The sequence below is a fragment of the Struthio camelus genome, chromosome 8 (genome assembly GCF_040807025.1).
Source record: "Struthio camelus isolate bStrCam1 chromosome 8, bStrCam1.hap1, whole genome shotgun sequence".
In the NCBI taxonomy this organism is placed as follows: domain Eukaryota; kingdom Metazoa; phylum Chordata; class Aves; order Struthioniformes; family Struthionidae; genus Struthio; species Struthio camelus.
The window spans coordinates 4,089,728-4,104,011 of NC_090949.1; the positions used below are offsets into that span (position 1 = coordinate 4,089,728).

The following is a 14,284-nucleotide window of genomic DNA, read 5'->3' on the forward strand; positions in this document are numbered from 1 at the left end:
CTCTGAGGCCTTACACCGGAAACGGACTCAATCGCGGGGACGCTTGCAGGACTTGGCAGACTGAGAAAGGAAAACGCCACACACGTAGCCCCAACATCTCTAACCGCAGCGAGCAGCAGCCGGTTTCTGTCTCTCACACGGCATCTAGATCGGGGCAACCTGGCCGCAGAGTTCTCACTTGCTACTGGGCTTTCAGTTTTTACACACGTCCTCCATCCGATGCTACTGCCCGCTGCTTCTAACACAGCTCTGCCGAAAAGGAAAACCGGCGGGGCGCAGAGGGCGACGGAGGCCGCGGGGCTGCGACGCTGAGTAGGGGCTCACCCGTGAATTGAGGCCGGTCGGCGAAGCCTGACACGCAGCCAAGGAAGTAACGGCTGACAACAATCCCTCTCGCGGGTAACCGGAGTGGAAATTTGTACTTATCGGGGAAAAGAAACCAAACCACTGTTGTTCTTCTTAAGGCGGAGCGAGAGAGAGGGGAAACCAGGTAGGGAGGCAATTGTCTTCCCGCCCCGCCAGGAATTCGGTCTCGAGCTCTGACGCCCAAATCCATCCGCGAGCTTCCAGAAAAAAAACAAGGATTACGCCCAATTGTTTTGACGGTCTGGATAACGAAGCAGAAAAATCCCAGTAAGCACCCGGTGCGGCAATACAGATCGGGTAAAGATCTCTCTTAGTAAAAACTCCAAAAACACCCAAGCACCGAACCGCAATAAATAGTGAGCTAACCAGCTAAAATGAAAAGCGTTGCTTTAGCTATTGGATTTTTTTTTTTTCCCCCTTGCAGAGGAATCGGTGCTATTACAGACTGCTTCCAAGGAAAGGATACAGCTCATCGCGCTTGGAAACGCGGGACTGCAACACGCGCTTCTGTTTTACCTTTTTCCATAATAAAGTTCTACAACGGAAAGCCGTGAACGCCCCCAAAGAGTGTGGAAATGAGGACAATGAAATTAGCCCTGTTAGGGATCTTAAATAACCTGTTACGGTTTTACTTGCCATGTCGTAGAGCTAAACAATGAGTCCTTCCTAAACAAAAAATTAACGCGGCTTTAGGAATGGTAAAACGTGTTACTTATTCCAGTCACACCTGCTTGGAGCAGATAGTTTCAAAGACTAAGCCCTTTCTGATAAAGACATGACTACACCCTGATCTTCATCATTTTTCGCGTCTGCAGCGCTGAAACCAGGTACGCGCCACAGGCGGAGCAGCCGCTGCCAGCTGGTGCTCCCGGGTGAAGCCCACCCCTCCCCGGGAGCCGCTGAGGAGCAACCCGACGTTGGTGAGACTCTGCATTTTGGATTACAGCCGCCATAAAACCCTTAAACAGCCTGCAGGCCTGAATAAAAAAAGCTCACTCTCCCCCTGCAAAAAAAAAAAAAAAAAGGGGGGGGGGGAAGACATGAAAGGCAGGTAAGATGCATCCCAGCTGGTGCCGAAGTCACCTTGCCACCAGCTTTTGGGGAGCCGCTCGAGGGGGAGCGGGGGGAGGACAGGCTGAGTTTTAACACCCTGGCGTCAAGCAAACTCTCTCGCTACGTTCGCAAACAAGCTTGGCTTTTGATTTTTCCCTTTTTTTAAATTTTTTTTTATTTTCCCTCTCCCCCTCCTCTTTTAGCTGCTCTGTCAAGAGCCTACGTGTCGATTCAGCGCGGCCTTTGATTCTGCCAGGACATTTCTTCACGTGGAGCATCCTCTCCTTCACCTGGCACGTAGCCCTAGGGCAGCAGTTCTAGCTGTCAATACGCCGCAGGAGCCTCTCAGCTTCGCAAAGGCAGCCTCGCTCCGATCCGCGGCCCTGCCTAAGCCTCGCGCCTCGGGCCCACAGGAGATCTTCAGCCCCCGACAACCTGGGCTGCCCCGGGGATGCCCAGGCTCGCGGCCGCTCCGCTGCCAGCTCGCTCTTCGAGCAAAGAGCACTGCCCCTTTTCTTCTGAAAAATCGGAAGGGATACTCGGAAGAAAACCCTGGGCCGCTGACCACAGGGCCACGGCAGGAAGCTGCAAGCTGCCTGGTCACCGCCACCTTCTGCTGCCCTGCTCATCGGTGTCTTCTTGCCTCAGAAATAGCATGGCACCAGGGGAAAAGAAGATACCCCGGCAAAGAAGCTCAGTCACAGGGCCAGCGGCTGTACGTTCACTTGAGCAGAGCTTTTGAATGAGACTTCAAATTTTTCTTCTATTCCAAAGAAGAGTGACAGCTGTTAGACACACCTGCGAGGGGACTGAAAACGGAGGCGATACCTCAGTAAGATAAGTGAAGTTAAGAAGCGTTAGGGGATACGCGAGCCCATTCAGAAACAGCTCCCGGGGTGGGGGGGGGGGAATGACCAACGACTATTAATGACATTAACGCTACACGCCTGGGAGCTAGCAACCCTCGAGCGACAGAGGAATTTGGGCTTAAGACGCAGGAGGGAAGAGAGCGGGGGGATTTCGCGCTGCCTTTTCTTGTTGCTAAAGTTTCCGTTGCCTGGAAATGTCTGATGAGATTATATAAGCGCTTGCCAACTTGCGACACGTTAAGCAAACGAAAGCCGGAGCGGTGCGTGGCTTTAGCCCACCTCGTCAGCAGTGAGCTGAATACGTTTGCGACGGAGAGCTCCAACAGCGCAACCCCTCAAAAAGCCAGGAATGATGAGGATTGGACACCTCCTGGGCTTAAAAAGCTGCGTTCGTCTACTGAAGATGTAATCTCCTTACAGTCAGACGAGGAAAAGCAAAGCAAAGCCTTTCGGGCGTACGAGATGCTTATCGTTTTAAAGAATACACCATCTCTCCGACGAAAGGCTTTCGCGTGCTACTGCCTTTTTCCTCTCCCCATGCACGTTACAGACAGGGGAGCAATATTAACTCTCCGCCTCCATTTTAAGTTATACTCTCCAAAAACGCTGCTGCTGCCAGCAAACCTGACCCGTCAATAATAAAACAGCAAGTGCTGTTGTGCAGAAATGTCTCTTATTAAATGTAACCAGCCTAACACCGAAATGCTACAAGAGAGCAGCTACCAGTCACAGTAAAAATGTCTGTATTCAGTCTTCAATACAACTTCAGCGCTCCAGTCACCTTCAGCAGACCCAAGCTTTTCCGAACTCCTCCTGGTTGTCACTCAAGGCGAATTTTACCTTCTGCAAATTTAAATACGGTCAAAGGCCAGGTTAAAATACTACACGCTCTTCCTATTTTTACCAAAACCGGATGGTCGCTCTCAATTTCCCGTATGTTGCTTGCCAGCAAAGCGCTGGCGTTCCCAAACCTAGCAAAAATTCTCGCAGTCGCACTTCTTCAAAACAGTACAAAAAGAAGAAGAAGAAAAAAAAACCAACGACAACCACCCACCCACGTGTTTACATGGGCAATAATGCTGACACACTGCAGATGCTGCTGGAAAAGGTGATGTTCTCAGCAATGTTTCTTAGGCACTGAAAAAACCCCACAACATCCGGCTGCAAGCTAAGGTTGTGCCGTCCGCGGGAGCATCAGCAGCGCAAAACTGCAAGCGGCAAATTGTCTGTCTGGAAAACAGAGGAGAAATATATTGCGTGTTGTTCAACCACCACTGGGACAACCAGGTCAGGACAGCACCCAGGAAAGGGAAGTATTATTTACTACAGAAATACATACGTAGTTTTGTACTGCAAGCTCTGGCATCTACGTCTACCGGGGGGAAAAGGTACCCAAGTGGCCTAGTGTTCACTTCTTGCTGTCTGATACATCTCCAGCAAAAGAAAAATTCCAAAATGGTGAATTTTTGTACAGCTTCCCAATTGCGGCAAAGGCAAATGCTTCGCTGGTGTTAAAGGTTACGGCTCCACTGAGATTTGCTCATGTTCTTCCCGCTGTGGGCTTACTCAAGGTGGGGGGAATAATACAAGGGGGGGGAAAAACCCTTAAGTGAGCAAAGCTGAAATGATCACCTTAGACCCAGACGGGAAATTTCACCCGCACCTATTAAAAATTTTGAAATGTCTCCAAAAATGAAGCTGGTCCAAAGCCCAATCAAAAATCCGTGTTACTTCCAGCTTCAGAAAAGCGGAAAAGTCTTCCCGCAAACGTCAGAAGTGAATCCGCTGTGATTTTAAGCTGCCTCGCCCAGCTACGTCTAGGACTATGAGCTTTATTTCTAGTAGTAAGAGTCTACCCGAGAGCTCCTCTTTAAGAGGGAGTACGGACAGGCAAGGTGCTCACTCAGGTGAAAAACACACCCAAAAAGGTTACGAGTACATTACTTCTTCCACCCCGAACTTCCTGTCCTGCGAATTTTAAGACATGTAAAGCCCGGAAGCTCAGAGCAAGTAATGTCTACTTAAGTAGGTCATCTTCTTAATGGCAGCACGCTCCTCTTTTACTGAGGACTCCTTTGCACCATAGACACACGCGCTCCAAACCGCGTATATTTATAGCCGCAAGGGAGGTTGAGCAGAAATACTACCTCGGTGGAAGCGCTCCATCAGGTGAAGCCCTAATGCAGAAAGACAAGCAGGAAAATGTAAGATTTTGCACCTTCTACGCGAGCTTCGTATAGGTTCGTGCCATTGTCGAGAGGGTCCTCTTGCTGCGCTGCACGCTGCAGATTTCATCGCAAAAGCCGAGCCCGGATTATTTCACGAGATAAGCGATAAGTTCGATCCTTACCAAGTTTTCTTGGTTCCTGGCTGCTATTTTCTGATCATCTTCGCCCCCATTTTTCATGTATTTGACCTCTTCCACTGGTTTGATCCTATACTCATCTGAGTGCCGAGGAAAAAAAAGAAAAAAAAAAAGAAAAAAAAAAAAGGTTTGAACCAGTGTAGTTCAGCAGCTGGGGAAAAAAAAAAAACTAAAACAAACTAAAACCAAAACAGCTGACTAGAAAAGGCCCTAATTGAGCAAAGCAGTTAAAAATTACACGCACATAGTTTCAAATGCTTGAACATGACCTATAGCAAGGGAGTTTCTCTGCCTGCAGGTTGAGGAAGCATTTGCAGTTCTGGTGTTTAGAAACTGTTCCTTCACTACCTCTTCCAGCATGGCCCCAGCATCACAAATAACCCATATCAGGTATACGGGAGCATAGTACAGCTCTCCACCAACCCCACAATTTTCTGCATAATGTATCGCAATACAACCAAGTTCTTTGTACCTGGCAACATCCCTGGTTTTTTTGTTTTTAGTGGGCAAACAAGCGGCAGCTCCTATACAGGGGAGTCTGCTTAGCCACGTTCCTCACCTTGAGCAAACCTCCTTTGAAAAGCAATACTGACAGAGGCAATGCAACACGCAAGTTAAAATTCGGAGGGAACAAAAAAAAACCCACCAAAACCCACTACATTTCTCATTTAGTTTTTCCTGCGCTGCTTTAATGGGGGCTAAAGGAAAAGGTACGTCAGGGCAAAGTCATACAATCGTTTCTAGAGAAAAAGGCTTACCATCTCCTCCGCCTCCCAAAACCACATCATTTTGCCTGTAAACAACCGTTACCCACATAGACATGCAGTAGGAAAATAAGGAATAAGAAAAGTAAGAGTCACGGCTAATATTTACTTGCTACATGTTTCCAAGCAGAAGGGCTTTTCCAATTGGTACCAAATTGGCCAGCTCCGGTGTCACTACTGCAGGCGCGCTACCTAAGCGGCCCCCCTCAAAGCTTGACTAACGGCTTTGGGGTTTTTTCAATCAATTTCTCCCACTTGCTAGGGCAAGAGCAAAACACAAAGGGGTTTTCCTAAGTTTACCGTAAAAATAAACAAGACATACATAAGCAAAAAATAAAAAGTGCTTAGAAAGAAACTGGTTTTCAGGAAAGTGTTAACCAAAGAGTGCACAAGTTAAATAACATGAACTGTAAAAAAGCAGCTTTGTTTTAAGGTACGACACGGTTTTGCGTTTGTTCCACTTCTGTGTATTTTTTAGGTTATTACAGAGTTGAAGTAAAACTGGAAATTTATCACATAGCATCTCGGATAGGTACAATGGAGACTGAAAATAAGACAGTGATGGAAGAATTTAAAACCATATTATTAGATTGGTAACTGTGAATAAGCTCTCACTGAATTTATTTAAAAAAAAAAAAGGAATTTAGGAAATCATGAAGTGACAATAAAAACTGGGAATTAGAAACATGTGGTTGACTGTAATAGCTAACTTACAGTTTTTTCACTCCTTCAATGATCTCCGTTGTGATTAGCAAGAAATCCCACAGGCAGAAAGGCAAAAAATTCCCACAGTGGCAAATTTATGAATTTGAATGGGAAAACAGATGGAAAAAAAAATCAAAGGACGTATGCACAACCTGCAGCCAGCCCACGTTAACCAAAAGAAAAGTGGACCGATCAACCCAGTCTTCCAAAACAGGAGCAAGGTGTCAAGGCCCTGATGTCTGGTGGCAACAACCACCTCTGGGATGCGGCATCATCTCGGAGGCAAGCGGACCAGGGCGTTGACAAAATGAGGTTTTTTTGGTAATAGGATAATCAGTTAGAATCAGATTTATACATAAGAGTTTGATACAGTCTAATAGCTTGGAGGTAGGACAGGAAGGAAAGTTTTTGTTGGAAACTCAGTATTGCTTCTCTAACGGTTTCTGTGGCAGTCCTGACAGGCCTCACTGTTCAGATATCTGGGCTACAGGCTTCCCAGTACCCAGCTTCCACATAGTCATCTTGACGACGCTCTTAATTCCTGTAGCATTACTACTTACACGTCCCAGGAATCGCAAGAGAAGGGCAGATGCCTGCACAATTCCTGCCTGAGACATTCAGAAGCGAGAAAGCTTCCAAAAAAAAATTTTTTTTAATCATATTTTTGGGAGAAGTTGAATGAACCACGTCAACTAGCCAGTCTTATTTCAGAGAAATCCATCTTCTCACCAGAAGACTTCACATTAAAAGCATTCAGGAGGTCAAAGTGGATGATGCTTGCTTCTGCAAACGGCTGTAAAATTAATCTTTTGATCGAAAGCGTCTTGCAAACTTACTCGGTATTCATGTCACGGCTCTATTATATAGTCTGTGGTTGTGCATGGGAAGTCTCTACCTGTATCTCAAAAAGCAACGCAATTTTGACAAGATCTGAAGCTGACGCTCTGCCGCAAAGGCAGACCAACACTCTGGCTAAGCGCTGGCCAAGGCATGGCCAACACTCATACCTCCGTGCCTGAATACCTGATTAATAGCCAGAAGCGCTACACAGCGAGCAAGCCCATTGAACCCGCGTGTTTGGAGCGAGAAGGACACGCACCAGCATCAGACAGACAGGCGGACACAGCACCGGCCTGTGAAAAGTGAGTCATCGCCCTCACTTCAACTAATGAGGGCAGAAAAGAGGATTTGAGCTACGAGCGATTGTTTTATTACACACACACTCGGAGATTAACGGCATGTAACTGCAATACTGAGTTTGAAGTAATACTATTACTCATATGCTCTCATAATCTCCTACCACAGACAAAATATTTTCCTTAAAATAATACATACAAATGCAACATATTGGCATCACTTTCCCGTCACTTGCTAGAGGCAGGTAAAAATAGATATGATTCCCCTATGAAAGGGAAAAAATCAGCTACGTAATTATACTGTCAGCAAAAGTATTAAAGAGAAAAGAGGACTATCTGACAGATTAGGAGCCCCGCAGCTTTCCAGATAAAGCAAAGGATAGCTGGACGCATCCCACTTTCACAGCTACCCAACCCACCGAGGGAAGAAGAAACTCGTCTAATTAACCCGTCAACGGCAACTGAACTAAGCTGCTTAAATAGCAATAACTATCCAAATCGCAGCGTTAAAACGCTGACATTTATACTTGCAGCCTTCCTGACTGGTGATGAGAAAAGTGAAGTTTTTCTTTCGGTATTTCCAGTCCTCACTGACGGCACCTTTACCCTTCGCACTCAGCTTCAACTTCCACTTTTTTTCTGGATTGAGCCTACTCCAGCAACGCTGTAAATCCCTTTATTTTTATGGGCCCGTCACAAATCTCTTCAAGTATTGGCCTGCCCTGAGAAACACTGAACATCTCCTGAAAGCAATGGGTCAACGTGTAGCGTTTTGCTGGCCGAGACGGTTGACCGCGATGAGCCTTCTGGCAACCAAAAGGGTGCCAAGGAGGAGAAGGTGGCCCCTGCGCGGCTTCACCAAGCAGCAGGGCGAGCTGGTGTAAGGGGACAGATGCGAGTCTGACACGTAACACCTCGCTTTTCACAGAGACGACAACATTATTTCAATTATTTGAATGCAGCATATACTTGACAATTAGGCCTTGGGCTACATCATGCAATTACCGGGAGGACAGAGCTATATGTACATCGGGAATTCAAGAAATACGGGATGTAAAATTCACCTTTTGATTTCTACCGAAGTAAATACATCATTTTGAGAGGCTTTTGGTCCAACTGATCAGAAATCGACCCCGAGAACTCATGAAGCACAACTTAGGTCCTACTTAATCAAATCTGACAGTCAGCAAGACCTTTACAACTATAAGAAGTTCAGGATAAAGAAAATTACATAAAGTTTTATGCATATTTATCTTGCTCTATCTTGGTAAACAGTAATACTTTTTTTTTTTTTTTTTTTTTTACACACACCCAGAGTTTTACAGCAAAAAAGGATAACCAAAGGTGAAAAAAGATCTTTCTGCTTCTCTCACTTGTAAAAATAAAAACAAAGTCTGGATAAAATTTTACTCTTAGGATACTATCACTCAGAGCGTGGTGCGTTAAATATAAAGAGAAGAGTTGCGACAACTCAAACGGACGAAGAACGGGTTTTCAGGGCCGCCACGGCAAATACTCTTTTGATGCAACTGAGTGGCAAGACAAATAATATAATTGGACCACACACACAAAAAGAAAAGGCAGCTAGATACATTGTTAAGCATAATACCTACTACGAAATCCATTGCAGGATATAAACCAGAAAGCAGCAACACCTCTAGCCCAGAAGACACTGGAGGGGCAAGGGAGGAAGATGCTTTAAATTGAACATACAGCTAAAAGTCTCAATAGGCAAATCTTATGAATGAAGATCTCCCTCTGGAAACAGATAACTCTGCTCAAACATGTCACCCGGTTACCATGGAAATGTGACAAAGAAAAAGAGCACTCATTAATAACGATTTCAGTAATAAATGGGCACATCAACTTAGAAAATTGAAACAATTATTAGTGGGGGGGGGGGGAATGAAAACTGTGGTTGTTCCTATGAAAAGGATTTCTTCAGGATTTGCAGACAGTTGTGTAAGTGCCATTCCCACAGCTACACCGGTAATGACATTATATTTTGGCTCAGTTAGGGGGCGGGGGGGAGGGCACAGCAAAAAAAACCCAAAAAAATAGAAATCTGTCCTCCTCCTCTTTTTTTTTCTTTTTAACTCCATCAAATAAATCCGGGCTTGCCGTGACTTTTGCAGAAATCTTTTGTTAAATACCAAGTCTTAAAAAAGAAGAGGGCTATCTGTTATTTATGCTAACGTGCATTCCCATTTCAGACGTCTCAAGACTGACAGATTTGGCTCTGCTGTATTCGAAAGGGAAGATGGGTGAGCCTCTGTTCGCTATTTTTAGTGACATACCAAGCACCAGACACGAGATATATGGTACTTTAGCCCTTTACCAAGAAGAAAGTTTCTGGCTAAACCTTCATTTTTCTGCACTCCAAATTTCTTCTGCAGGATCTCTTGCCTTTGTCCTGGAAGGATGTGCCAAGCTTCATCCTTCATTCGTTATAATATGAACGTCTGCTCTGCAAAATATGAACTTAATTGGTACAACAAATTTCTCGCTACTGTTCTTATTTCTACCTGGGGCAGAAACTATTCCTACTGCTGCACTCGAGTCACCAGGCAGATCAAAGGTTCGTGGGCTCTCCTCCGTCGAGGATTTGAAAGTTGCCGCTATATTTAGATAACAGATCAAATTGCTCTTCCTAAAAATATCTTTTAAGAATCATGAAAGATGTGATGCAACTTAGCTGAAACATATTTAGCATCTGGTGAGTCACTTTGATGCTAAAACCAAAACACGCCACCCATCATCTACAACGCCACTGCAAACGCACCTACAGCTGACAGGACGAGCTGTTCTGGGCTTAAATCTAGAAAGATCCAGCCTAGCAAAAATCATTAGGGGCACGGACAGCAAAGTATTAGAATTAGCTTGCTCGGGTGGTTGCACAGTTTCCCTAATTAACGGCCTTTAAAGACTTTGGCTACTCGTCCGCCTCGACTACCGCAGGTAAAAGCCACTCTGCTTTGGGGCACAGGATGGATGAGACGAGCTCTTCAGACCCTTTCCACCTCTAGTCGCCTATTAGTGCACGTGGTAGCGACTGCAAGGACGCTGACAGAAGCGGCGTCAAAGATCAAATGATCAAGAGTTAGAGAAAGAAGTTGTGTAAAGCCTGTAAATGAGCATTTCTCAAACAAAATATTGCCCAATGGACGATATGTCGTTTATCTACTCAACTTCATCCACTTGGGGAAAGCAGTTATCAACACGGCTATTTCAATTTTGACTTAACTAGAAGATGGGCCGATGGTGAAACGTGACCAGAGAGCAACCAGTAGCTGGTGAGCAGCCCATCTTCTCTGCCTATGATCAGTCCTCAGATCTGGCAAGTCTTGGGCAACTCTGCAATCCAGTGATCATGCTGTTTTTACTAATATGAAATACTTAAAGAGAAAAAATAGCTTAGGGAATAAGCAGACCCATTTCTCCCAAAGGAATGTCTGAAAATGCTTGTTCAAATTTCCCAAACGAAGTTACACGTACCTTAATCAAATCTGAAATACAGTCACTGCTGAAGCCGAGTTAGCGGATAACATCTGATATTAAACAGAGTACAGGAACGCCAAACAAAACAAATTTTGCCTACAAGGTATATATCATCTGATAGAAAAGCTGTTTGAAAATCTAAGTGTACTAAAAAAAAGGGTTCCAGTAGGTCTGGAAAGATCACCCTGAAGTATTGTCTCCTTCCTAGATAATTCCAACATGGGCCAGAAGAGGTAGACTGAACACTACTTATGCTCAGGATAGATGAGACCGCTAGGTTTGGCTTTTGGGGGAAAGAAAGAGGTCTGAGAAATTCAGTTTAACAAAAAAGCAGCCCCAGCATGGAGAAATTCTGCTGTGTGAGGAGGACTGCAGTCCACTCCCTGCAAATGCTTACATTTCCCTCTCGAATTAAACCAAATCATCTAGATGCAATGCACCTTTTGGAGGTCCTCCACTTCCCAAGCTCCCCCACTCCAGACCAGGTTGCCGCTGCCACCCAGGAACTTCTGCTTCCGGAGAAACTGCACTATAGCTTCCAGCAGCGGCTGAACCGCGTTTCTTTTTTCAGCACCTAAAGCCGGGCGAGACAGAAATAGCTCTTTTCTGAGCTATCCAGCAGTTCCTAGTACATCCCCACTTCATGTCCAGGGCTTTATGGAACATTAACTCCCTCAAGGGTGATGTCTGCTTGAAACTAAACTGGGAAATTTTAGCAAATTTCCCCTTATTTTATCAGGCTATTCCTTTCCAGGCCCACATCATGGCAGCTTGCAGCAAAGTGCCTCCTGGGCTGACAGGTTTGACAGGAGCGAGGTTCCATTAACTTTAATGGGCCGCTTCTTGATTTTTCCTGATATAAGAGCAAAGAAAACTCCCACTGCCATATTAACCCATCTTTCATTACTGCCGGCAGCGCGTTCTAGTGCTGCAGCCAGCTTTGATCCATTTGGTAGCTCCGTCCCTCTCCCGCAAAAGGCACCGTCTGACTTCTGCCTGCGGGGAGAGAACATACTGTTCCGGCGCCTGGGGTGCTGCTGCTGAGCGAGCGCCTCGGTTTACACATCTCAGGTCTTCCGCCTTTTTTTTTTTTTTTCTCCTCCCTGATCTAATGAAATGACAGATGGTCATCAAGTGATAATTTAGCTCCCTTGTTTCCGCAGGGCTAATTCTCAAATTTGGTGCACTACTCGTGAAGAGACGCACTGCTGGGTGCAGATCACATGCGGCCGAATCAAGAAAGTCATGAGCCCTATGTGGTTTCTTCTTGGGCAAAAACCTCTTAAGGCTACGCTATATTTGGACTGCAGTATACTGCAAGTACTATAAATATTAGAGGCACAAACTGAGAGAGCAGATGAATGGCACAGCTATCCTCATCAGAGTCATTTTGTGGGAACTGTTCTTTCCATAAAGACTTCTTTTTCCATATGCAATCTCTATATTTACTCTAGGTAGGAAACAGAAGACAACGCACCCTGTTTTGCACGCTCACTTCCTTGCGTGAAGGCGCGTCGCCCACCCACATGTTTGCAGAAAGGGAGGAAAGGACAGTGCCCTGCTTAGGGTGTCACCTACGGCTTTTCCCACTCCATCTCAGACTTCTTCTGTGTTCCTCAGGGTTAATTCTCTTTACAGGTCCCATGTTATAAAATATGCTTCTTCACTTTGGAGGGGTGCTGGGAGAATGTATACCTGTATACATGGATGAGTGGAAGACCCCAAGTACCCAAAAGTACTTGGGAAACAATCACTGGGGACATGTGGCCTCGCAGAAGCGTGTGCGCGGCAGGGGGAGGATCGGAAATCCGAAGATCTCCTGAAACCCATGAGCGAAGGAAATGCCTTCTGCTCTGCTTCACGACTGCTCCCTGATAGAAAGGTCAGAGGTGCTCCCAACCACAAGAAACACAACAAATGCCCCAGAAATCAGCTTGCTGTAACTTCTTTTTAAGAAGAAAAAGAAAAAGAAAAAAAAAAGCTCAGCTCGTACGAAGAGCCAACAACAAAATGCAGCGGCGAACGGCGGCCCGACTCGGCTCTCCAGGATCTCTGAGCAGCTCCAGGAAGCTCCAGGAGCGCCCTCCTCCCTTCACAACCATTTCCCTTCTCCTTTCCCCTTCCCCTCCCTCTTCCCCTGCCCACCCCAAACAAAACATTTAGGAATCGGACTAGCCAACTACAGCATCTTCTGCACGCTCGGCGTTTCAACTAAGCAAAACCAGAGCGTACGACGAAGAAAATGACAGCAAATGCCTTTTAGACTAGGTACGTGCTGCAAGCAGCTAGCTCGTGAGAAAAAAAAGAACGATAACCTCAGATGTTATTTCATTAGTTCGGAAAGACTCTTATAAGGTACAATCTCAATATTCAACCACCTATACCGCTTACCATTAAACAAGCACGTCACATCTCTCTCGCATGGCACAGCCTTTAATTACCCAATCTCCGGCTCTCTGAAATACCCATTTGTGTTTAAGATCTGAGGGAACACTATACATAAGACAGCATTGGAAAAACAGCCATGTGATCATATAATTAAAGACTTTTGTGCAACAGTAAAGGCAAGAAGCAGTGCTGAAGTTGTACGCTCATAACTACCTTTCAACGATGCAGATTTTTTGCACGATTAAACTGTATAACTCATATATACCCCATCTCTTGCTTTGTTTTGTGTTTAATTAACATGTTGCTTTGAGCCAGATGCAAAGTTGTTTGAAGGAAGCCATTTCTCAGGTGGAGGAGATTATAGCTATGGTGCTCTGCAGGAAGGACACGCCACAAATGCAATTATCTAGCCCACTAAAAAAATCAAATTGAGAAATGAAAGCAAGAGAGGAAACAAGAAGCAAGAAGATATTAAAGGAGCAGACAGCAGGAAAAGGAAAGGATGGTGCCCTGGAAATATTGCGGTTCACACGAAATTACCAGGTAGGTTTTCGGGTACTGTCGCAGCATACCTTATCGCAACCACCTCTTACTACAACAGCCACCACAAACAGACCTGGTGCTTTGCAGGACCAAGTAAAGAGTGTGAGCTTGCCCTAAAGAAAACTCTTTGCACCGCTCAAGCTGCAAAAGCAAAGACTAAAGAATCGGCTTTACTTCGGTAAACCTCTTCCTTACAGAGCACAGGAATAGAGAGAAAAAAAGAGAAGAGAAATAGCCAGAAAGAAAACCCTGGAATATAATGCAACCATCAAGACAAGAAGGGCTAAAACCTTCCTACCATGATACTGAGATCCACATAGCAGATGGACAAAAACCAAGGAAACACTCAAATCCAGTAACGTCTTCCAGAACAAAAAATTCTTGCCCAGTGGGAATTATTCTCATTTTATAGGTGAATAAATGAAACTCGGGAATTAACTCAGACATCACACTGGTTTGGACACAAGGGCACAGACTTGGCCAACCCACGCACTCCATGCATTTATTGTGTCTCCATAGCGCTCATAAAGCTTTCCATAAATAACTTTCTGATTTTACAGCCATCTTGGTGATTAGCTAGCCAATTATATCATTAAA

The 14,284-nt window shown here is 45.3% G+C and overlaps 1 protein-coding gene across 12 annotated transcripts in view; it reads right to left on the minus strand.

Moving 5' to 3' along the window:
* The window catches only part of C8H1orf21 (chromosome 8 C1orf21 homolog), a 91,615-nt gene that overhangs the window by 29,705 nt on the left and 47,626 nt on the right, over window positions 1-14,284 (minus strand). For all 12 annotated transcript variants that reach the window (XM_068951889.1, XM_068951891.1, XM_068951890.1 and 9 more), the window contains one exon: window positions 4,639-4,733. In XM_068951889.1, the coding sequence (XP_068807990.1) occupies window positions 4,639-4,733 (95 nt within the window). The remainder of the gene's footprint in view (window positions 1-4,638; window positions 4,734-14,284) is intronic.